This window comes from Acinonyx jubatus, chromosome D3 (assembly GCF_027475565.1).
Source record: "Acinonyx jubatus isolate Ajub_Pintada_27869175 chromosome D3, VMU_Ajub_asm_v1.0, whole genome shotgun sequence".
Lineage (NCBI taxonomy): Eukaryota > Metazoa > Chordata > Mammalia > Carnivora > Felidae > Acinonyx > Acinonyx jubatus.
The window spans coordinates 79,058,984-79,085,216 of NC_069392.1; the positions used below are offsets into that span (position 1 = coordinate 79,058,984).

At 46.5% G+C, this 26,233-nt stretch overlaps 1 protein-coding gene across 2 annotated transcripts in view; it reads right to left on the minus strand.

Moving 5' to 3' along the window:
• BCL2 (BCL2 apoptosis regulator) overlaps positions 1-26,233 on the minus strand; it is a 177,211-nt gene extending 150,978 nt beyond the window's left edge. The window contains exons 1-2 of one of the 2 annotated variants that reach the window (XM_027069132.2): positions 25,316-26,233; positions 24,231-25,091 (exon numbers count right to left, since the gene is read on the minus strand). In XM_027069132.2, coding sequence (XP_026924933.1) covers positions 24,231-24,809 — 579 coding nt within the window. In that variant the 5' untranslated portion in view covers positions 24,810-25,091; positions 25,316-26,233. Of the gene's footprint in view, positions 1-24,230 lie in introns of both variants that reach the window. The other variant, XM_027069131.2, reaches the window with a different exon arrangement.

Genomic DNA, 26,233 nt, shown 5'->3' on the forward strand with positions numbered 1-26,233 from the left:
ACAGAGCAAACACTCTCTTGGGGTTTGCAGTTTAAACCAAGGTATCCTCTCCCGACCTGTAAAAGTGCACACAAGAGCACGTTCGACAGCACAAAGGCGAGCCAATGGCCATAGAGGGAAACCCGCTAAAAGGATGTTTTAGATGCGTTCCTTTCTCACGAAGGTGGAGGACAGCCTTTCTGAAACAGACACCGAGCCTTGCTTATGACTCTTCTTCCTATTCTTAGGCCCCTAAACAAAGAAATGTGTTTGTAAAAGAGAAGAACGTCGTAGGAAGAAAGTTCGGCCAGAGTCCACGAAGGCTGGAAGCCACTTTCAAACAGTGTTGAGGCTCATGGGACCGTGAGGCAATAGGAAAACCTAATGCAGCCGCATCCTCTGCGTGGAAATGCGGAGGCCAGACAAGACCCAGTGAAAGATTTAACAGGTCAGCTAGAGCGGTTCTCATGAATACATCTGGATGGCGGTTTATTACGACATGGAAACCTGTAAAACGGTCCATTTGGTTTTCAGAAAAATGTTCAAAGGATTCAGCACAATTTTTTTTTTTAAAAAATCATGCCCCACCAGGGCGCCTGGGTGGCTCAGTCAGTTGAGCGTCCGACTTCGGCTCAGATCTTGATCTCATGGCTTGTGGGTTCGAGCCCCGCGTCAGGTCTGTGCTGACAGCTCAGAGCCTGGAGCCTGCTTCAGATTCTGTGTCTCCCTCTCTCTCTGCCCCTCCCTCGCTCACTCTCTCTCTCTCTCTCTCTCTCTCTCAAAAACAAACATTAAAAAAATTTTTAATAAAAAAATAAAAAATAAAAGAATCATGCCTAATTCTTAAAAAGATGGATACATTGAGGTTTATTACTACAGAGGCCAGCACCTGGGACCATCCTAGTTTATTCTGATGTCCCAGTGTAGTAAATAATAACACCTCCTTTCACCCTTGTAAGGGTTCCAGCGTGGACAATAAACTTTACGGTCATACTAGATCTGAATGGTTGGCAATCTAATAGATTAAGGAGAACATTAAAATAAAATACAAAATTTCAGAAGGGCTTTCCTTCTGAACTAAGGAACATGGTTAAGTAATAATCCAGGCCTTATATACAGCACTTCCATTCGTAATTCTGGGTGGGCAGTGACATTCTGATCACCGAGTGGGGCTCCCACACAGAAGAAGGGTTCGTGCAAGGCACCGAGCAGGTGCGGGCACATTCAGAAGAGGCGAGCTGGGCTCTAAGCCTCCCGTGAACAGGCGACATGTGTACCTACCTGGCCCCAGCCCCTGGTCTCCTCCCACCAGGGCCCAGCCAGGCTCTGGGTGGTTGCTCCCCCTGCACTCTGCCCTCCCCTCCCCACCCCCCCACCCACAGAGACCAGAAGCAGCAGCGTTGGTGAGACAGGTCTAATCACATGAAACCAAAACACTTCTCCAGACTGCACTACCCAGAATGAAATGCTCTCTGATCCACTGAACATTTTAAGCCAAAACACACCCAAACCTTGAGCATCAGCAGCGCGCGTACTTCTCTTTTTCGGGGTTGTGGAGGGAGGGTGGGGTGCTGCACAGAATAACAATTTTCAGCATAGGAAAATCCCCAGTACGCAGGCTGACACCTGCTTTATCTATCCTCCCCAACCAAGTTAAATCATCACAAACAGTTCTGGACGAAACACCCTCCGTGGGCTCAGAGACGACAGGGACCGGGCAGGGGCCGGGAATGCGTCGGGCTGGCGTCCCCGTCAGCGTGGGCTGGGAAAGGGGCATGTTCACGACGGAGGCTCAGGGGATTTGAGCACGGATAATCGGAATCTTCGCCAACGCGCTCGCACGGGTCGGGGGGTGGGGGGGGCAGGTGAGTACACATAAAGCTCGTCCGGGACCACGCCTCCGCTAATCCACACACAAAAATAAAGACGAACTACAGCAGGCATCTTCAAAAGTCACATTTCAAAATTTATTCTATTTGTGTATTTTCCCATTTCAAAAGTTAAAGCAAGATCTCCGCACGGGAAACTAGAAGAGATCGTGTAAATGCGCGGAAACACTCCCTCGCCCCACTCCCGATCTTCTACAGGTACCGATCATGAAACGATTCATCTTTAGATCTTTTTTAAGAACTAGCTGCCTACCAGAGACCTTCACTTCTGCGCTTTTTTTTTTTTTTCTCCAAACCTAGCATCTCCTTGCCATGTGATCTCACTACGCTCAGAGCTGGCAGAGCAAAAGCCTGTCATTCTTAAAACATGAAGAGAATAATTCAGCGCCTTTTTTTTTTTTTAACGTGATCACAGAGAATGCAATTAATACTCTGGCTGCCTTGGTATGTAGACCAAACCTTCTGCCACAGTGTTTCGTGGCGCTTCTGTCTAGGGCCGCTCTGCCAATCTTTTCATTCCACCAGAAACGATGCCAGACTTCTCAGCGCTCAGCAAAGTATAATGAAGCAGAAAAGGTGGCCGTGCCCTCAGTGGGGGAATGTGCTCCTGGAGTGAGTCTCTACAAAATACAAAGCTACCTCCAGATCCAAGGCCTTTTGTCTCCCCATCCCTCCTGAAAGCAATTAAAATCTAGTCTTTAAAAAGAAAAGAGGGTGAAATTCTTACGTCTTCACGGAGAGCCCGGGAGCTTTTTAATTCATACGAGGTACAAGGCAGCAAGATTAGCTGGAGACAGAGAACAAGCAGTGATTTACTAAAGCCTGTGATCGATGTGGGGAGAGTTCCTACCCACACAGCAGTAGACATACAAGATATCAGAAGAAATAAAGATAATTCACAGAAAAGATAGGGATAAAGAGAGCCAAGGAAGACAAATGAGTACAAATGCTTTTAGATATTCTAGTGCAACACCTGTTTATTGGCTACAGCCACAAGGTGGTCCTTGACCCAACCCCTGTCTCATTCAGGGCCATATGAAGAGTGCAAGCCAGTGATGGTATTTACCATGGATCACAGGGTCCCCAAGTATATTAGACAAAAGAACAACCATAAAACCAACCCCCTAAGCTATCATTGAATGCATGTGAATACTATTTTAGTTGATTCTCTGGCCCTCAAAACTCACAGAATCACAAAATTTTAGTGCGAGATCCTTTCATCCAACCCTCTCGTTGGATTAAAGAAGCTCAGAGAAGTATGTGACATTCCCAAACAGCAGGTTTCTGGGAGGGCCAGGATTTAACCCAAGGCCCTTGCCCTCCACCCCACCCCCCGGCCCTCAGTACCATGATAATCTCACCCGCCATATCGACCACCTATTCCTGGCCTTGATGGCTTCTTTCCTAGAAGTGTACCTCCCCTCAGTCTTGTCTGTATTGAGTGTCCGATATTGTGATATGACAAGAAGTATGTATTTGGTCTTCACCTCCAGTTCCTAGCACAGAGCTCCTAAAACTCTTGGAATTTCCTGAATGACTGGGGTGACAGCAATATCTTTTGTTATGATGCTGGGCCTTAGTCCCCAGTTCCGGACACAAGAGCATCTAAGACCCTTGGAATCTCCAGTGATGAGTGTCTTTTGTAAGCTAATTAGATGTCTAGTGGCTGGGGGGCCTTGGATGTACTCAGGATGTCGGGAAGCCTGCCACCAGAAAGTCCAAGGCTTGATTACAGGGGGATGGAACTTTCAGCCCCACCCCCAACCTTCTGTGGAGACTGAGTCAATCACCAAGGGCCAATGATCTGATCACTCGTGCCTGTGTAATGGAACCTTCATTAAAACCCCTTGACTATGGGGTTCTGAGAGCTTCTAGGTTGATGAACAGCCCCACAGCCCTTCCCCATCCCTTGCCCTATGCGTGTCTTCCCCGTGGTTGTTCCTGAGGTGTATCCTTTATAACAAACCAGTCAGAGTAAGTGTGTCCCTGAGTCATAGGAACTGTTTTAATAAATTATCAAATGTGAGGAAGGGGTAGTGAAAACCTCTGATTGGTAACCAGTTGGTCAGAAGTGCAGGTGGCCCAGACATTCATCTGGTGTCTAAAGTGGGGGCGCTCCGTGGAATCTGATGCTAACTCTAGGTAGGCAGTGTCAAAATTGAATTAAGTTGTAGGACACCTAGCTGATGTCCAGAGATTTGGAGAATTGGTTGTTGGTGTGAGAGAAACCCCCAGCCATCTGGTGTTAGACATGCTGGGGGTCAAATAACTCAGACGTGCCTCCTGGCATCTGATCCCTTACCTCTTTGGAGCGGGGTACCCGCTTGGTCCTCCCATCCCATGGGTGACCCAACTCGGTCTCGGACCTTTCGGACAGGTGAGAGCCACAGGCCTTGCTACGTGCTGCCAGGAATTTGACATGACCATGTGGACTTCCAACGGAAAAAAAAAAAAAACATCCCCTTGTTGTGACAATATGTTACGATCCCTCCCCTAACCTCGACCTCGTGGCTCCAAAAATTCAACATGAGTCAAACCTTTCCATTGAACATTGGCTACGACCTTTGATTAATGTGTCCTATTCGTCACGGGACATGCTCGTGTATACTCACATACACAAACACAGGCATATTTACTTCTAAATAGGACCCTGTTCCATTATTTTTGGTACAGAAACACAAGTAAATATTTCCACGGGTAATTTCTAGTTTATCTCTCACAGGCATTGGACTAGAAGCTGAAAGTCTGATGTTGTACTCTTAATTCTAACACAAGGCGGGTAGGCCAGCCCCCTCTCATACTGTCACATACTCACCGATAAAAGTATAGCCAGACCCTCCCTGAGTCGACCAGGAGTGGGCTCAGCAAGACCACGGATGTGGATGCACTTGGTAAAAGTCGCACAGAGTGCCACAGAAGTGTCTAAACTACACCCCGTCTGTGCAAAAAAGAAAGCTCCCTTTACCCTCCTGTGTAATAGTAACCAAAGATGGGAGTCAAAAGGTGACCACACTGGGTAATAAATGGTTAGCAGTCTGGACCAGTGCTGTCCGATAGAAATATAATATGAGCCACATATGTAATTTTAAATTTTCTAGTGGTCACATTTAATGTATTTTTATTGAAACCAATATATCCAAAATATTATCATTTCAACATGCAATTAACATGAAAATGACTAATAAAGTCTTTTTGTGCTCATCTTTTTTGTGTCTTTAAAATCTGGTGTGTACTTTATTTATTTATTTATTTTTATGTTATTTTTTTTTAATGAAATTTACTGTCGAATTGGTTTCCATCTGGTGTGTATTTTAATGCTCCAATCACATTTCCCTTCAGACTAGCCACATGTCACACGCCCAGTGGCTGCCACACTGGACAGCGAAGGAGATTTTAGACACGGTACGGTTTCACGCTTTCACGGTCGCACACGAGTCTTTTTTCAATGCCTAACACACTGCCTCGTAGCAAGTAAACACCCAGTCAATATCCGTGAGATACAGAAGCGTCTAGATGTCTACTGTGACCACGGAACATCTTTGGGATAAGAGGAGGAATAAAGGACTCCCAAAAGCATTAGTCTGTGTTGATCTTCTCCTGTTCTTGAAACCCAGAAGTCCCGGCTTGTAGGACGCTCAAGGGAAAGAGACCGGTCCTGGTGGAATCCCAGGCGAGGTCTCTGCTGACGGTGGGGGCCGTTCCTTCCCAGCCACCTTTTTACCTGCGTCATTGCGGACCTGTCCATTCCTCCACAGTGGCTGCTGCCAGGAGCTCAGGGAGACGGCTGAAAACAGAGGGGCACTTACCCCTGGGTCCCGTATTACTGTGAAATCATTTGCATTCTGTTCAGCAAATCTGCGTAAAACTGGAGTCAAGAGAGCTTGGCTGGGCTTCCAGGCCACGCTCTTTCTCCACGCTGCTGTGGCCATCACTGTTGATCACCATTTACAAGGGTGGTAGAGGGAGACAGACCCCCCCCCCCCCCCCCCCGTTAGGATCAGCATTAAAATAGAATCCCTTCCCCACACTGCCATGAAAGTTGGTGTCCTCGGGGGTAAACGAGTGAAGGAACTCTGAGATGTAATCTGGCCGCTGCATCCTTTGTTATGACAAGAGTTTATTTTATGGGACTCTGACCTATGGCACGAAAAACTCAGCTTCAGTTGGGGTTGTAACGATCCATGACGGCGCGCACACCTGAGCGCCCTCGAGCTCAGATTCCGGCCCGTGGGCCCCCTGGGAAACCAAACTCACCACCCTTCATTCCAGAAAGCCACAGACTTGCATCCCCAAAGCAGAGTTTACCCTAGAGGACCCCTTCCCCTTTCCACCAGGCACGGTGAGGGTAAACTCAAGGTGGGGAGCGACTGCCTTTGGGTGCACCGTCTCCTTTCTCTTCCTTTGGATGGGGGAGGGAGGGGAGGGGTGGGGCACCGGGGGGGGGGGGGCGGGGACAGGGGCGAGGGGCAGGGGGCCACAGAACTTCAGGCAGCAAGTGAGCGAAGTAAAGGACACAACAGAGAGGGCGAACGTGCCAGGGGGAATCGCACAGCAAACAATTTGGTACGCGTTTACATTTTGTTATTTTATCTCAGCCGCCTATCTCTTTCTAGGACTATTTCCCAGAGAAATTCCATTTTCATTACAAAACTGGTTTCTTATGCCAGGGAAGACTGTGGTGCTGTTATTATTGCATTGTTATTTCTACTAAGGTCATCTCAGATGTATGTCTACGTGAGATAAATGGTTTCCTAAACAGGCTTCTCTACATCCTGCCGCTGCTTACGTTTGCCCACTCATCACTCCTGGGGCCTTGACACAAGCAGCTTCCAGGAAACTCCAGAAGAGGAGAGGCCACAGTGCTGTGATTAAGGGCACAGAGTGCTCTGCGGCTGCCTGAGTTCAAATCCCAGCTCAACCCCAGAAGTGGCCGAGTTAGTCGCCTCTCCAAGCCCCTGTGTCATCTCCAGGGATAAAACCACACCGACCTCTCTGGACTGTCCTAAGAAAGAAACGCGTTCGTGCAGATAGGATTTAGAAAGTATCTGGCACAGAGTAGACACCCCACAAACGGGCGCTTCATCGTGATATGGCTGGGCTGTCCCCCTAACGCGGCCAGCGCTGCCTGCGACATCACACGGCCAGCTGTCCATTCGTTCAGTTCAGCCAGTGTTTACTGGGCACCTACCATGTGCTTTCCCTGCGCTAAGCCCAGAGTATTCCGTGGTGGTCAAATTGTATCCATATTCTCAGATTCTACCTTTGAAATGTCTTTCACGGTTGTCCTATCCCAGGGGGAAGAAGGGGCAGGCGCTCGGCCCCATCGCAAGATGGACACCTGCCGCATCTTCCCACCTGGCCTCCCTCCTGCCCCCTCCACCACCATCACAACTCACGATCCTGCTAGAAACCTTCACTGGCTCTCCACTGCATGAAAGATCAAGTCTAAACTGCTCACGGGGTGCAGGGGACACTCAGGCCCTAGTGAATCGGCCTCGGCTATGCCTCCAGCCTCCTCTCCTTGCCTTCCACCCCCACAACCCGTCTATTCTGGTCATGCTCACTTCTGTACCATCCCCGAGCTCGTTAGACCCTTCTCATCACTCTGTTTATTTGCACGCAGTGCCCTTTCCCATTCCCCACAAGGCAGGCTCTCAATTATCCTTCCAGATTCAGGCCAAATGGCACCTCCTCCGGGAAGCCCTCCCTGACTTTCTCAGGAAAAACGCAAGGGGAGGAGATCTTTCTGTTCACGCGTCAGCTGCCCCGGGGGAGACTGCCCTCCACGAGGCCAGAGATGGCATGGAGAATCCTCGAAGGCACTGAGAATGGTGAATGAGCGGATGACCACATGTCACGGGCCAGAGCCTCCAAACTGAAGTCACCAGGCAGATGCTCAGGGTTCAGGCGTTGCGAGAAGGCTCCGCACACGAGCCCCTCCGTGTCCCGCAGCGGGGTGGCCAGCGACGCTTACTATGTGGACAATGTCACTCAGGCAGAGCGAGGATCATTTAGACACAGCCGGACGGCAGAAACTCCCCCAGAACTACCAATCCCCGTATCGACTTAGGTCAAGCTCCTCTTGATTCTCCGCTCTAAAAAGCGAGGTGGGAGACAAGGGACACGCAGGGAAGCACATGCCCTTTGAGGGCGCTCAGCCTGTGCAATCTTTGTCACACCGCCCCTGCCGTGCCCCCTCTCTTGCGCCACGTTCTGGAATGAGTCATTTCACAGAGGTGGAGTTTTCAGCTGACTGAAGCCTACACTTCTCAAAAATTTTAACCATTTGGAATGGAGTCATTTCAGATAGGGACCACCCGCTTCCCCTGAACTCTTCGCCTCTCCCTATGGAAAGGGACCCTGTCTTGATGACCCAGCTGCATCATTAGGAATAAGTGAGCCTGTGCCACAGCCCAGAGAGAACTTCAAGGGCTGCTGAGATCTTCACGACTGCCTGCCCCGCACCGAGGCTGTGTCTGTGGTTCCTGAGCCGGGTTTCACAGCACGGTTATCTTCTCCCTGACCGTCAGACTCTTGGAATAACTGCTCTAATAACTTGCAGGCTCCGATGACCACTCAGTACTAACCGGCCGCAGGTGCCATTTCTATTGGCTGGAAACAAAATGAGAACCCATCTTGTGAGGACGTGTATTTAAAGGAAAATGGGAGCGGGAAATTATTTAGCCTTAAAAATTAGAAATGAGATTGTGACACCCGCTCCAGCACGGATGGACCTTGAAAACATGACGTTAAGCGAGAGGTGCCAGAAGGTGGCGGAAGGACAAACACAGCGTGATTGCCTCGTACGCGGTACCTAGAGTAGTCACATTCTAGAGACAGCAGGCTAGTAGTTAGCAGGGGCTGCGGTGGGGGAGTGGGGGGAGGGAACGGGGGCTTTGTGCCTAGTGGATACAGAGTTTCAGTTTGGGAGATAGATGGTTCTGGAGATAGACGGTGGGGAGGGTTGTACCACGCTGTGAATGTACTCGATGCCACTAACTATGCTTAAAGGAATGGTTACAATGGTACCCTTTAGGTTATGTACATTTGTCTCTCTCTTTTTCTCCATACGCACACACACACACACACACACACACAAATCTGTTAAGAATGATGGCCAAGCTCTTATGAATAATGGGTGTGACCTTTGGTGTGTAACCTTTGTGTTACCCTTCTGCATAGCAGGGGATGAAATTCCTTCCTAGTTCTTAGTTGTGTTTAGAATCATCCTAATTGCTAAACAGGGTGTTAATGGACTTTGCAGTCATAAAGGCCTTTCATTCACCAATCACAGTCCTGGGGACAAACGAATGCTCTACATTTCCACGTAGACATCACAAATAATCCCGGGTAGAAAACGGAGGCAGAGAAAGGGCAGAGTTTTCTTCTCTTCACCCTGGAAACTAGGGAGCCCGTCCTGGGCACGGAATCCAAATTTACTTTTCCCTTGTCCTGAGATCAGGCCCTACCGCTAGGAGGTCACATAGAAAGCCATTAAAGAACAAAGAATCTAATTATCTCAAGTCATTGGGATTTTAAGGATTTGTAAAGATACATTAAGCAGGCTTTTAAATATTATAGTGTTGGGTTATAGCTTATAAATTAAACATTTTAGATTCTGTTGGAAGCACATTTTTATTTATTTAAAAAAATTTTTTTAATATTTATGTATTTTTGAGAGAGACACACACAGAGGGTGAGTGGGGAAGGGACAGAGAGAGAGGGAGGCACAGAATCGGAAGCAGGCTCCAGGCTCTGAGCTGTCAGCACAGAATCCGACACGGGGCTCGAACTCACAAACCACAAGATCGTGACCTGAGCTGAAGTCCAACATTTAACTGACTGAGCCACCAAGGAGCCCCTGGACCCACATTTTTAAAGCAGTCTAGTCCACAGGAGACAGAGGAAAGAGCCCGCGGCTTGTTCAGTTCTAGTGACACAGACCCCAGGGTTTCGGAAGCCTGGTTTTGAACTCTGTCTCAATTAATGACAGGTTACTATTGTCCCTCTGCCTGAATGATAATTTCCCTTCCTTTCTGTGCTTCCTTATGAAATACCAAGAAATTCTACTCTAAATATTGTAACATGTTGTGCCTGGGAAAAATGTTTAATTTAGTTTTTTAATTTTTATTTATTTATTCTTGAGAGAGAAAGCGACAGAGAACGAGCAGGGGAGGGGCAGAGAGAGGGGGAGACACAGAATCCGAAACAGGCTCCAGGCTCTGAGCTGTCAGCACAGAGCCCAACGCGGGGCTCGAACTCACAAACTGTGAGATCATGACCCGAGCCGAAGACGGACGCTCAACCGACTGAGGCACCCAGGCGCCCCTAGTTTTTTATTTACATATGCTTTCGTAAACAAACCCCTTAAAACAGTTTTTTTTTTCCTTCTGAATCAGACTTACTTATTCGGCACATGAACTTACGTTAAATATTCAATCTTACTGTTTAATAACACCAAGAGATATGTAAATTAACGAAAAAGCAAGAAAAAAAAAAAAGAGATAGGTTTACTAAGGAGCCTAGTAAGAGTTTCCTATCTTGTCAGAACTTAGTGTTTAAGTTTCTTTTAAGAAAGTAGTTTCCTGGCCCATGCTGACACTCCCTGAGCCCTGCAAACCAGCACTGCGGCATCCTGTTCAAATGTTATTGTGGAAACACTGTGCTGTTCTAGGTCAAATGTATCCAAATTAAACCAAGGGATGGAAATAACTCTCCCTTGATACACCGTGGTTGCTGAAAGTGGATTTGTTTATGAGTAGAATAAAATTTACAGCTAAATATATACATAAAAAAAGATACATCATCCTCTTGTAAGCTTGAGTAACATGTCATTTCACCTCTGGACTCTGGAAAAAAACACTAAGGTCATGCCTAAAATAAGACAGCGAAGGGCTGAGGATCACACCGGAGGTAAAACCGCAGACTTTCCCCCACCTTTTGATTACGGCATCAGGCAGGTTACAATTGGACAGTGAGGTCATTTCTCTGGAACCAGGAAAGCACCATGGATCTGTCATTCCAACAAACACATGCAGACCCCTGGGACGGCTTCTGAATCAGGTGTCTGGTCTTCCTACGAAACAGCGATTACTACTTGTTTTTCAAAGGCTATTTACACAGACTGCTGGAGCCAAAGAGAAGAGAGACAGAAACAAAATGTTTCTCTCTCTCTCTCTCTCTTTTTTTTTTCCAGCTATGAAAGAACTTTTAAAAGTCCCCTTTATGGAAGATTTCACCTCCTAGTTACTAAAATAAAGATGACTAATTGGCTTCCCAAGGAAACACAAAAGAAACGAAAAAGTCACATGCATCAAATTGTTACTTTTTAATAGGGCTCTGTTTTACATTTAAAAAAAATTCTTTAAGTTTTAGAGGACATCCATTACCACTTAGAGTGCCTAAAAAAGAATCTGGTTTTGTCTCTTAAGAGGCAAAATTCCTTGATTAAACAGAACCTTTGATTCCTCAATCTATAATTCTACTTCCTACCCTGAGAAGAGGTTGTGAGGGTTAGATCATCTCCTATTCATAGAAGCAGTAAGCCCAGAGTCTGGCACATGTTGGGGTTCACTAAATTCCATGCTTCCTCCTGACTTTCAGTGACTGGGGCCATTGGCCAATGTGAAACTAAAAGGAAATGGGGAAAATGAAAAGATCAGAAGGGGTAAGGGGGAAAAATGGTCCAAACATTTTAGCCAAAAACGGAAGTCATCTTTAGTTCTATATTGTGTATGGTAACCCATCTTAAACTGACATACAGGCTGTATTATACTAATATACACATTAATTTTAAGGTAGAGCATTATGTTTTCAGCTGTTAAGCTTTAAAAACAAAAGCCATTTGCTCTCCTCTGTCTAATGTGCAATATGACTAGATGACCCTCAGAAGAGCACGCAAGAGTCAGTAAGCCCCATAGACACCGCTGTATCATCTTGTCCCATTTCGGTTACATTGTAGTCCTTATATTGTTAATCATTTGCAGATTTACTATTCTAACTTCCCCACCACGTTGGGTCCATGAGAGGTATGAGAGACGGTTCTGGACTGCCATGCTTTCTGTGACAGCCTCCGTGCTCTTCTCCGTGGGTGTTGAATAAATGAGGTTGAATGAACACAGCCACATGCCCTTTAGACACTATGGGAATCCTACGGATGAAGCCTCCACCATTTTTTAAATTCAAGAAGCACCCGGGTCCTCAAGTTTCTGTTGCTTACCCGAAGAGAAACTTTTAAAAAGAAATAAAAACGTGGATTGCTACTGAGACGCCAGTCAAAATGAGCACCTATAATCCCACCTGCCCTGCTGTCTTCCAGAACCCTCGCGGAGTTTAGAGAACTCTCCCGTCCCTCATGCTACCGTCTCCCTAGAGGAGTTACACGCTCAAGCCCGCCCAGCTCACAAGCTGGGTCTTGAGCAAACGTGTGGGCGTCACATGGCAAGAGGTTCAATGCCCGCCCCCCCTCCCCGCCATCAGCATGAAACACCCTTCAAAAGCTAAATCGAAGGAGAGGAAATACCCTAAAAGACCACATGTGAGTTATCCTGACGGTTTTTGAGATGAAAAGCAGGAGAGGATACGATTTACCAAAACTGCATATACTTGGTTACGTTTCTGTGGAGGAGTCTGGTGTCCGTGCGAAAACGGACCCTGAGAAGCAGCCCGGGGTCGAGGAAGCTTCGCTGGGCTCCGAGTCTGGGGATAAATTCCAGTTCCCCTGCGCTTGCGGGCTGTCCAGCAGCAGTGCCTGGCAGTTGTCTCTTCGCACAGGAATAACCACGGGACAAACAGGGTGTGGGAAGAGCCAGGCAGAAGAGAAGAGGGAGTATGGTATCTGCCATGCCTGGGGTTGTCAAAAAGACCACGTGGGCCACCAGACACGGAGCTCCTTTGAAACTTTCAAACATCCTCTGTCCGGGTGAGGTCCCACCGTTGCCATGTTTTCACGTGGAGGAAATTTCTATGAGAACTGCCTTGTGTGACTGAATTCCTTCCTCAAGCACACGTCTGTTGGTTGTTAATGATTACCGCGTGAATTCTAACAAAATGACATTTTCAACCAGGCAGTGTTAATTTAAAAGAATGGGAAATAAGAAAAAAAAATACATATATATGTATGGTCCTTTTTATACACCATATATATATGTATTTTTATGTATATATGTATACGTATATTTATATGTATATATTTTATGTACATATTTTATGTATATATTTTATGTGTATATGTGTGTGTGTGTGTGTGTGTGTGTGTATGACTATAAAAAGGACCGTACTCTTTTCGAAATGATTATGGAAAAAGAGCACTGTCCCTGAAGAAGAAATGAGCCAGGTTCTGAAGCATTCAGTCCATCACTACATCTTCCCAAAAATCTCTCCGTTCGAGTCCTGACCATTGCTCAGCGCTCTCAATTTCTTACTGTCGCCACTACTGCTCCTCTAGGTCAGGCACACGGTCTCTTGCCCAATTACTGAGCTAGCCTCCTCCCTGTCCCTAATCTTTCCCCAGTCTCATTAACGGCAGGCTCTTTCCAGAATAAACCCCTCCACGGTGGCACATCTCCCGTGTCACCTTTCTGATCTGTCCACTTGCTCTCCTCTCTCCAGCCAGGCTGGACTCCTCGGTTCCCGCAGCTCACCAGCTCTCAGGCCTCTGGCCTTTGTTCTACACCTTCTGTCTGCTGGCCACACATGGCTCCTCCTGCCCACGTCTCTAGGTTATGTCTCACTCATCCTTCAGGCTTCAGCCCCCTTTCCTGGGAAGACTCCCCTGACCCCAGTCCATGCCCCTCCTGTGGTTGCCTTTCTTCTCTCCACGCCGCAGACTGTGAGCCGGGTCTATCTGGTGCCCACCTCCCACATCCCCAGGGCCTAGCCTACAGCATGTGCTCAATTAAAAAAAAACAAAAACGCGTGGGACTAATGCATAACCGATCTCCTATTCTGTCTGCTTTCATCGTATGATCCGGCACAAAACAAAACAAAACGGCACAGTTATTCCCTAGAAAACACAGAGGCGCAGCTGGGTCCTTCATAACAAAACGGGGGACATCCTTCAGTATCAGGCCGAGCCCAACAGGTAGAGAGGCCTGGAGGAAGAGTCTAGTGTCTCAACTCACATTTCCCCAAGGTCTCCACATTTTTTCAAAAAAAAATGTTCATCTACCCGTTTCTGAGAGAAAAGAGAGAGAGAACAAAAAGGGGAAGGGACAGAGAGAGAGGGAGACACAGAATCCGAAGCAGGCTCCAGGCTCCGAGCGGTCAGCACAGAGCCCGACGCGGGGCTCGACCCCACGGACCGCGAGATCAAGACCTGAGCCGAAGTCAGATGCTTAACCGACTGAGCCACCCAGGCGCCCCCAAAGTCTCCACATTTTAAAACCACAAATTTCCTCATCGGTCACACCCTTTCAATATTCCTTACAAAGGTATTTTCAATTTCCATTTGACATGCGCTTTAATCAGTTAATTTTTAATTGAGCCAAATATTAAATGCTCACATTAACCAGACAAAGCGTGTTTAGCTACTGATTTGCAGCGACAGCTTGTGTTATTCTCACACACAGGCCAAGCATGAAATAGAAAACTAATAACCCCTTAAGTGTATTCTCAAAGTATCATTTATGGGAAAGAAAACTACATTCAAAGGAAACTTTGTGCAATGGCTGCCATTTTCCTCCCCCCCCGGAGCCACAAGCTGTTACAAAGCAGGGAAGCTCATTTTCTCACGGATACGGACCGGCTCGAGAATCCCACTGTCACTGGATGTATTCATTAAGAAGGAATCTGGCAGCAACACAGGGGACGGATACTTTGGAGAACAGGCCAATTATCTGGGTGTCCTTTATAATTTGAAGTTTCTGAATTCACTCACAGATAAGCCACTTGAAGAGGGTCTGGCAATGGCAACATAACGCACAGATGGTCACTGAAGAAATGAGAGGGAGGGTGGGAGAAAGAAGAGAATTTGCTTGTGGTTTCATTCATGGGGACAAATCTGCAAGCTGACACATCCCTCTTTTTAAAAAGCCCCTGGAGAAGTATGGTCAAGCTTCATTACAAGTAAACAAATCACACAATCGTTCTCAAACAGATGACAAATGATGGGCAATAACATTTTGAGTTTGCTTCATGCCAAGGGATGAGGCGTCTTAAAATACAAATTCCACCAGTTCTTAAGACCACAGACGGGCTGTGATTCTTGCTTCAGGCAGTACCGAAGATTCAGCCCAAAGCTCCGGGCGGTTCTCTCCAGGACACCCCCCCGGTGGTCTCCTCGTAGGTCAGCGTCCGGAGAAATAAAATCTTAGGTGGTCCCACCTCTGGGATCACTGAACCCTACTGACTTCCACCCTCGATCGGCTGCTTGTGTTTGCGGGAGAACTAGGGGACCATTTACCCGGATGACTTTTAAGCTGTAATTCTTTTATATTGGAGCTACACCACTAATCGGAAGGGAAGAACCACCTTGTTCCCACTGTGAGAACCCTGGACAAGCCCTGATTTCTTTAATGATAAGGTCATGAATCATATCAGGCATCAAGACTTCCACTGGGCTTGAGATTTGAGCCATGGGACGGAGAGCAGCTAAGCACATCTATACGGACTGTGTGCATTCTTTGTACAAACAGACACAATGGGACAACCAATGGCCTAGTGTCTAGAATGAGCATTAGGGACTTTTATGAAAGTTGAACATCTAATATAAAGCAAAATCTAGACCTCTCTTCAGGCATGAATGACATCCTTTTTCAATTCCATGATGAGGCATGGATGAAATCAAAACACTTAATGGGTGTTTTTCTTTTTTCATTTCTATTAGGTATTAACAGATCTGTGAAATGGGACATTTGGAACACACACAGACACACACACACACACACACACACACACACACTCCACAGCAAGGGGAGTAGGAGAACATTAGTTGGTTAGGATGAGTTAGATGATCAAAGTCCCTCTCACATAATCTTTTATTCATTCATTCATTCATTCAATACACAATTACTGTGTGTGCCTGGTACCTACTCTGCTGGGTAGAGGATAAATATAATAAGAGAAATATTTCATTAAGTGAGGAAGTGGAGGAGAACACTTTGATTTTAGAAGACCTCCACAAATGGTGGTCATTATTAAGATACTGGAACAACACGAATTTGACTCCAGTTGAATTGTTTTTTCAGGAGGCAAACTGGGAGTGGGAAGCCAAGCTTTGAACAGCAGAACTCCCAAGTTAACCACCTTCATCCAATCCATAGAGGTCTACGGAGGACTTCTGGAGAAAAGCGGTATGCATTCAGCGTGGGCAGTTAGGACCACTTTTGGAAATGAAGGAAGGAAATGGGAAATCTACATGGCGTGGGGGGAAAGGCATATAGTATTCTTGCCCCAGATTCTCTCTTGAGCTCCAGATCGTTAAGGCCAACTGCTGTTGGGCATTTCCACGTGCGCTGGACACCCATGTTGGAAACTCAAAATGTCCAAAATTAACTTCATCCCCTTTATCCCACCAAACAGCAACTGTCCTCTCTCTCTTGAGGACAATATCATTTTTTGAACCAGCTGGGTTTCAGACCAGAGTCCTTGGCTTCTTCAATCTGTTGTCAGGCCTTTCCCCCATATCTGCCCCCCATCTTTTCCATTCCCCACTCTGCCACCATGGTTCAAACCTCCTATCTGGTCGCCCAGTGTCCAGCAATCTCCCACAAGCCCACACATCCCGCCTTGCCTCAGAACCGTTTCGATATCCTTTCCATAACCGTTTCGATGTAATTTTCTACCAAGTTAAATACAACCCTCTCAGCTTGGGGCCCAGTCATATCGCATGAGCGATCTCTACGCCCCAACCAAGCCAGACTCTTTACTATTCCCACTATTCCCCAATTACGCCTCACACATTCCTGTCTGCTTTGACGTCTCGAGTCCAGTTATCTCTTTCCATTTCTCTCTCTGCCCTTTGTGAGTTCAGCTTTGTAAACAATTGCTCATTTTCCTTGAGAAGACTTCCTCACGCCATTTTCTTCTTGCACTGTCACTTTAATATTTAGTAAGTGGCCCTGCCTCACTTTCCTTATAATTTTGTTATGAAAAAAACTCAAAGCCACCTCCAAAAGTTTTCAGTCCTAAAACGAAAGACAGAGAGAGGGAGGGAGGGAGGGAGAGAAAGAGATACTGGCAGGAATTCACAACGGAAATGACTAGGAGGGAGTCCTGAAATTTTAGACTCAGAAGTGCCAACTGGCATCATTTATGGACTGACCTTTCTTCTTTCCTTAAAGGATAAAAAATCAATCTCCAAAGCTGAGGCTATAATTTGCAGTTAATTTTATTCCTATTCTAATTGTAAGAAGGTAATATATAGAGCAACTAGGCAGTGAATTAAGAGTACTAAGTATTTGTCCCACATTCGCCTGGAAAATTCGAGTGCACCTGAATGGAACACTTGGCCGCAATTCAATTCTAGAGTGACTCCACAGATACAACCTTCGTGGTGTCGTACAGGCGGAGAGATCTTCATTCTCAGCTACGAGGTGATGGAAAAAGTCAAAAAGAAATGGCCTATGACACTGATCCCTTGTTTGGTCCTCTGAGCATTAAAAGTCGCAGGCTCTCGATGTTTCCACAGCTTAAGAAGAGATAGTTAAAAACAGAGAGATAGTAATTGGAAGTGTCACAAGAAAGCTGTATTAGTCTCAATGGAAAATCTCCTTTGAAATATTAAAGCTTCACTTGACACAGTGGGTCCTCGGGTTGTTTTCAGGAGGCAGAGTAAAGAGGAGAGTGGGGTCAGTCATAAGCTTCTGACTCATTATGCCAAAGCCCCAGAGAGCCAATGAGCTGATTATTAACTAAAAATGGAATATGGCTTTATCCCTGAAATTCGGAAGGCAAAACAGGGAACAGAACGAGAACACAAATTTTCCCAACGGTTTCCCAGCGAAGTGCATGTTCTATGTGTCATGTGTAAGAGAGGTCCACATTCCGCAGAGAAATGGCTCAGCGAATCCGGTCAATCGCCCAAGAAAATCACCCGAGCAGCGCTTCGTACGTTGCTACAAAGGGTCACCCCAGCATGGCAGGGAGATTCCCTTTCTAACAGGTTCAAGAGGGCGGTTGGGGAAGAAGTCTCGAATACATTACTTTAGCTGTTTTAGTTAGTCAAAACTTATCTATGGCTGGAGGCTAAGCCTTCTAATCTCACACTGCAGAGATCAGAGCAAGTAAGAGTTCCGCCAGCAGATGCTATCTTTTCCCCCCCCCGCACGTGGTTGGAATTCATGATCTCTGGAGGGAAAGCATCGGATCTGCTGACAGAATTCTGCCTCGTCCTGCTACAGCAAGCCTGGAGGAGAGGCGATTTCCTAGCCCTGAAGGGCCCTTTTCCGCTCCCTCTTGCTGGTACTTGAGGCATGATGCTCTTTTCTTCAGGTGAATTCGACGCCGACCCTGTAGGGAGGGAAGGGAGAGCTACACCTGGGCCTCCTGGTGGTGGAATGATGGGCAGGTGGGGGTAGGGTCCCCACGAGAAAGCCCAAATGGTTTTGGAGAGATAGAAACAATCATTCAATCATCATTCTCACTGAAGGACAGCTGGGTTAAAGTAAAAAGCAGAGAAATGTCAGCACCATAGAGTTGAGCGTATATCAGACCAAGCTGTAGCCTACAGAAATACTTTCTAAAATGAAAAAAGGCTTTGTCGTAATTTCCAAAGGTTGACCGTCTCCTGGAAAGAAGGAGGACCACGAGTGCCAGCAGGTAGACAGTACGACGCCTGCCCTTCAGGAACACAAATGCTACCATGGACTACAAATTTCTATAAACAGTTTTGGAAGAGATGCCACTCAGTAAATGAAACAGTACCATAACCTAAAACAAAAGAAAACAAAAGCTTTAAAAAAAAAAAAAATCTCTCCCCACGTTAACAGAAGACCATGGGGGAAGAGAAGGGGAAAAAATAGTTTCAAACAGAGAGGGAGGCAAACCATAAGAGACTCTTAAATACAGAGAACAAACTGAGGGTTGATGGCAGGGTGGGGGACAGGGGAAATGGGAGATGGGCATTGAGGAGGGCACTTGTTGGGATGATCACTGGGTGCTGTATGGAAGTGATGAATGGCGGGAATCTACTCCCAAAGCCAAGAGCACACTGTATACACGGTATGTTAGCTAACTTAACAATAAATCCTATTAAAAAAAAATCTCTCCCCAAGGAAGAGCCCCTGTTCTGTTCAAAATCAACCTGTACTTTTCTGCATACAAGGATGATTTAAGAAAAAGACAGTTCTTCAAGTTAAATTATTCTAATCACCCTAATCAAAGACTTGATTGTCTTTTACATACAAAGAATTAAGGAAATACTTTAAAAACTGAAGACAGGTGTTTATTAAGTCTTCTTAATGTGTACTAAGAGTGCTTAATGGGTAAACATTTAACAAGGGAACCCCCCCCCCGCCTTTCAGTATTCTTAAGTGTTTGTGTTGTATTTTTTAAATTATCTACATTTCTCCTCCTATTTAAATCCTAATGTACACATGAACAGCCATATGGTTGTTAAAAGTTAGAAGTAACTTTTTTAGACAATGACTGAAGTGTATGCAGAATAATATATGTTGGTTTGTTTTTTCCTTTTTCTCTCTAAATCCTAGAATCCGGGATCGTGTTTATAGGGCTGCGTGTATCTATGAGTTTACTTAGACACCTGCAACACGAGCCTGTGAGGTCATCCAGGGCAGAGGTAAAGCTCTCTTTCCTGTGTCCTCAACCCAACCCAGGGCCAGGCACATAAAGCCTTGCAATCATGTCTGTCCAACAATTGTCTTAGTCCTTGGATGATTTTCAGTGTTAATCCTGTTTAGATGTCAAACGCTAATATTGTTTGAATCAAACCAAGGAGAATGAAAGAAAAGCTTCGGAGTGAAGTAAATTCACTGAGTGGTCTCCTGTATGTAGCTGGGGGAAAGGGTGACCAGCTTTCGAGGTTATGGCTATACCTGAATAAGGTGATATTAGATTACCTTAAAAAGGTTTAACGGAACCTTTGAACTTCAAATACAATATATCTCTGGGGGGAAAACCTTTCTACTTGTACACTACAAAGACAGTGTTGTTTTTCCAGCACAAATGCACTTGTGCTAAGATACTGCCTTGATCAGCTATTGCTAAAACCTGATGAGTGACCTCAGAAATGGGTGTGGGGTGAACTGATTGGGAACGACTGCTAGTAATACACACAGCACCCACACACCTGCCTTACGAGTGACTTTATCCTTCCTCCAAAAAGCTGACTAGGACTGGAAGTAGAGGTAAGGCAAGACTTTAAGAGTTTGCTTTAAAAAAAAAAAAAAATTGTGGCTTTCTGTTACCTGATGTGCTGTGTGGCTCAATGACATTTAAGCAATCTGAAATGTATCAGCTCCATCAAGGATTGCTAAAAGATCAATCAGTTCTCACTAGAAAGCACAGCGAAAAGTAACAAGATTCACAAAAGAAAGCCACGTTTTTTTAACAGACATTAAATAGCAACAAAAGCCCTAAAACAGAAAAGGGAACTAAGTGAACCATAAAATTTTACAAAGGTCCCGAAACATAATCACTCAACAGCACGTGACTTGCAAACTCGAGGGGCGATAATGTAGTTTTTTCTACAAAGTAAATTATTGCCGGGAAGCATGTGATTCTTCGCAGGCAGAAACACACTTTCCCAAGGAAAGTTCATCATTAAAAATATTATTTAAGGCTGGATCATCTTCAGACTATTTTTAATCCCTATCATTCTGCTGCCAACTTGGCCATAGGCAGCTGATACTCAGCCGCTAGATAAATGATGCTTTTTCACGTATTTTGCACACTGGCATGAGCATGGTATTGCTTTCCAACTAATCAAATGTTTTGGTAGATTTGGACTGCACACAGAAGGCAGAAACTGTCTGCTGACCAACTAATAAAAAGGAAGCTAACCTCTACTGGATGTGGAGAAGTAAGTTCCTGTCGTCCTAAACCACACAGACCAGAAGACAAAAAAAAAAGAAAAAAGAAAAAGTCACAACACCACCATCTCATCAACAGAATGAAGCTAATCTCCTGTTAAGCCCCCTCTTTCTTTTAGGAGCCCACACCTCACTCTCTTCTGGGACATGAAGCTAAATGTTGTCTCATTTCTCAGCCTGGAGGGAGATATCAGTTTCACTCACCATCAACTTTCCCGTATCTCAACGCTTTGACTGTAAGAGCCCCCTCCCCTTGAAGCAATCTGAGGGCCACTCAATGCACCTATAGAACTCAAACTATGTTATAAGAGGGGGTAAAATAATAACTAATGAAGCTATCAAGAGCTAAATCGCCTGCCTTTGATTGGAATAGAAAAGCGATGTCACTTCATTGAGACCAATAATGCCAATACAAACTGCACAGCTAATTCTCGAGAAGACTGAGCTTACGGTAAATTATCTCCTCTCTTTCGTTCCAACTTATTTCTTCCAAGGATCAGATCACACTAGTGGACATCTGGGAAATACTCAGCATTCTAGGCAATACTAGAAACCTGTGAGGCCACTGGAATCGGACACTGTAGGATCCACCCCAGATTATCATTTTTCCCCAAAGATGTCCCCAGGAACCAATGGTAGGTAATAGTCAACGTCTCTCATTTTCACGTGCACCTGAAAGCCTCTATCTATCTCACGTGAACCCACCAATTCAGACTCATTAGCTGTGGGGTGAGAATGGAGATTCTGCACGTCTGACGGTCTCCCAGGTGATGCTCCTGCTGTCGGTCTGTGAACCACACCTGGAGTAGTAGCAGAGCCTCAGACATTTCCCAGAACCGATACTGTCTTGTGCTCCCTCTGTCCTGCTGCCACACGGTGCCATATTCAGACTTAGGAATAAAACCACACTCCACTCTAACTCAATTTCTTCTTTAGTCTTTATTTGATTTGTAGGCTTCTGGGACTATCTCTCAGACGCCTATCATTCCAAGACGCTTTCTCCAAGTTATGGAACATGAAACACACACAGTTTTCCTTAATCTCAGAAGACTGATTTGCCGTCAAGAGCAGCAAAGAGAAAAAGGGACTTCAAATCTCAAGCCCCCATGATTACATGTGCAACAGAGGATCTGATCCACTGAGGCCTAGAAACCACACGAGTCATTGTCAAAGGTCAGAAGAATGTACTAGCTCTCTTCTGAAACTAGACCATTGGTATTCAGAGTATTTTAATATGAAAGGATACGTAAATCATTTATAACTCTCAAATGCTAGCACTTTTATTCCAAAGTGTCCATTTATGATTACATTTCCTGACATATACCCTTTTTTTTTTTTTTTTGCCAAATTCCCTTGTTTTCCTAAAGAGCCATCCATCTACATGTTGTCCTGAAAACGACGCATTTTATCAACAGCTATTTGTGCCTCTATATGATTTATTTGTACTGGAAGAGGTTTTGTCAAAGTATTTTTTATCACTTTCTACGGTATGTCATTGTGGTTTGGCATCATAAAATATAGCCTCTACGTTTATCAATCTCAGATACCTGTTGACCACAAAGATAGGCTCTCCCAGGAAAACTCTATTTTGAAAGGAGTTAAAAGTGAGCCTTCACTTAAAATGAAAACCCAGTTGTATGAGACGTTAAGATACTACAATGCAACAAAACAAAGACCAGGTCATGTCTTAATCTCTATCATAAACATATGTCTATGGCTCTGTTTTCTATTTATTAAATTACTTAATAGATGACAGTTACCACCTTGGGTTCCTTTCAGCCAGAAAGAAATTTTTGAAATATTTTTTCATAAAAATACAGAAGAGAATTGTCAAATCAGTTTTACTTTGGTCTTAAAACCATCCTTTTGGAGTCTGGAACTCTGTACCTTTTTGGTGATGGTGGTTAAAAATAAAACCACCTACTCAACCAAACATTTAAGAAAATATTCTTTGGCCCTTTAGTGAATTCTTCCAGAATTACTAAAGATCTGACAACATGGGATCTCGACAAAACAATTCATGAGGAGCATTTCACATTTTAGAGATCTAAATGGGGATATTTTTACTTTTAAACACTCAACAGTGGCACCAATACCTGGTCAACTTTGACCAAGTAGGATCAGATTTTCATGTCAGCCATCGACTTTTCTTGGCTTTTTCTCTTTTTTCTTGGCCTTCATGTTAGCACACTTGTAAACTGTAGTAAAATATGTAATGTGCTCCTTGAAACTGAATCCACTTGGAGTCACTTCTAGGTTTTGTGCTCCTGTTAGGTCCTATAAAATAATATCACTAATTCTCCCTAGAGACTACATACAAGGAAGCACTGAGTTGCATCCTTTCTCATAAATCGTTCTTCAAGTTAAAACAAAAAGCCCGAAACAATTTTTAGACAAGAATCACTCCTTTTGCTTTTTTCCTAAATTCATAATTTTAGATAGAAGATGTAGATCTCAATGACAATTCTTCAGTCTTAGGATCTGGACCCCTCCCCCAGAGAATCACACACACAAATCGTCTACACTTTATATGGATATCGTAGTCGCAAGTTTTTTCAGGAGAGGAGACCACCAAAGGATGCGGACTCTAGCCCGTGAAAAGTAAAAATACTACAATTACAGTAAACTTTAAAATCGTACACCGGTTATGGAAACAGAACACAAAGCATGTGGCCAGGACACACCGTGTCACCGATGAGATAAGGTTTCCTTAGCCCAGTGTTCTTGAAGACACTCAGCCGTGCCCACTGGGAATGACCGCACACACGCCGCGGGATGAAGTTCCCGGACTTTTGGAAAGCCAGCTTACCTCCTTACAAACACAGCTAAGTTTTCCAGGGAAGGGGGCTACGTCAGATTTCCTCTTTGGGCAGATTTTACCAAGTGAGTCAGAAAAGGCATGCCCTTAGTCCTCTGGTGAGGTCTGTTCTTCTAATTGGGTGGTTCTCCAATTTTAGTACAAATCACAAACCCCCAGGGGAACTTGGCCAGGATGCGGACTGCCAACCCAACCTGACGTCTAGTTCATGAGTAGTCTCCCGGGTGGGGGCGAGGATACTTGGGCCCCCGGTTTGAGAAACCCTGAAGGCATACCATTTACCCCGAGCTCCCACCGGATTGCAAATGCTGGGTCTTTAAACCTCAACGGATGGCAAGCGAGGAAAAACCACTTTTGGCCAGAAGGAATCATCAAGAGTAGGGTTGGCAGGGAGAGAGCTCTTTACCGGGCAGGGCGGGGGCGGGCAATCTGACTTTATTTCACTGGCTCATCAGCCTGCCTGCCCTTGGCCCAAAAGCCCACCCACACTCAACCGTGGATTCTCAGCCTCAGATCGGTAACGTCCAGCCCACATTCAAGCGGACATGCACCTACCCAGCCTCCGTTGTCTTGGATCCAGGTGTGCAGGTGCCGGTTCAGGTACTCAGTCATCCACAGGGCGATGTTGTCCACCAGGGGCGACATCTCTCGGTTGACGCTCTCCACACACATGACCCCACCGAACTCAAAGAAGGCCACAATCCTCCCCCAGTTCACTCCATCCCTGAAGAGCTCCTCCACCACCGTGGCAAAGCGTCCCCTTGCGGTAAAGGGTGTCAGGTGCAGCTGGCTGGACATCTCCGCGAAGTCGCGGCGGTAGCGACGGGAGAAGTCATCGCCGGCCTGGCGCAGGGTCAGGTGGACCACAGGTGGCACGGGGCTGAGCGCAGGGCCCGCGGCGGCGGCGGCGGCGGCGGCGGCGGGGGCGACCGGGGGCGGCGGCGGGGAGGTCCTGGCGGGCGCAGGGGTGCGCCCGGGCTGGGAGGAGAAGATGCCCGGCGCGGGGGCGGCCCCCGGGGGCGCGGCGCCCGCGTCCCCGGCATCCCACTCGTAGCCCCTCTGCGACAGCTTATAGTGGATGTACTTCATGACTATCTCCCGGTTATCATACCCTGTTCTCCCAGCGTGCGCCATCCTGCCCCCGAGGAAAAGCAGCCGGGGACCAACAGCACCTCTCGCCCCTGCTCCCGCCCCACGGCCCCGAAAGAAAGAATAGTTATAATCCAGCTATTTTATTGGATGTGCTTCGCATTCTTGGATGAGGGGGTGTCTTCAGTCACGCGGAACACTTGATTCTGGTGTTTCCCTCTTGGCATGAGATGCAGGAAATTTTTACTTAAATTCCTTTCGGATCTTTATTGCATGAGGCACATTATTATTAATTATTGTTAATATCAGTCTACTTCCTCTGTGATGCTGAAAGGTTAAAAAAAAAAACAAACTCAAAACTAAGTCAAAATCAGGTGCACTTTCCTTTTAAACACTGGGTGGAAGCCGGGCATATACTGCAAGTTACACGGCTGAAAAGAATGTATTAAACTGCCTGGAAATTCAACTCACTCGAACGCACTTAAAGTTAAAATCTCAAAGGTGTTCCATTGAAAGTTACATTAAACCCATTTCCTGTGCAAAGAACTTACTTGTATTTTTTAAGGACAGCATGATCCTCTGTCAAGTTTCCTTTTTTGTGAAAACAAAACAAATGCGTAAGGCAAAGACTCCATCGATCTCCAGAACTCTCCAGGTATAGCTGCTCTGAAACTTCCAAATGAATCAGGAGTCGGGGGTGGGGTGCGGTGGGGACAAATGAGAATTTCCAGTTTGATTCCCAGACTTCTCCTTCACAGAAATGTCAATCCGCAGGAATCCCGACCGGAGAGCTCAAGAGCACGAGAAAAAAAAGGCAGCGGCGGCGGCAGATGAATTACAATTTTCAGTCCGGCACTGGCAGAAGTCCTGCGATTTCCCCCCTCTCGGCAATTTACACACGCACACACACGCGCGGGCACAGACATGGATCTCTATCCGCGGGACCGCTTCACGCCTCCACGGGAGACGGACAGGGACGGGGGGCCGGTGGACGAGCCGGGCACGGGGGCAGGAATCCTCTTCGGATTAAACTCCGACCAGCAAATGCATTTTCCGAAAAGCTGCTTGATAAATGAAGGCAGGACGCGCCCGGCCCGCCGGTGCCGAGCGCGAGAAGCCCGCGCTGTGTGTGGTGCGGCGGCGGGGTGGGGAGAAGGCGGCGGTGGGGGAGGGTTTTATTTTTTCCCTCTTTTCCTAAAAAGGATGACTGCTACGAAGTTCTCCCCCCTGGACCCCCTCTTCCGCTGCACCCCACCGGCGCACCCCGCCTCCGGGCTGCGCACCCTTTCTCCTCCTCCTGCTCCTGCGCGGCGGCGGCGCTGGCGGCGGCCGCCCCCTCCGCGCTCCCGCCGCGCACCCGCTCTGGGCGATGACGGCCGCGCCGGCGGGGAGGGCCCGGCGCCCGGCACCTTCGCTGGCGGCGGCGGCGGCGGCGGCGGCGGCTCGGCGGGGAAACCGAGAGCGGCGGG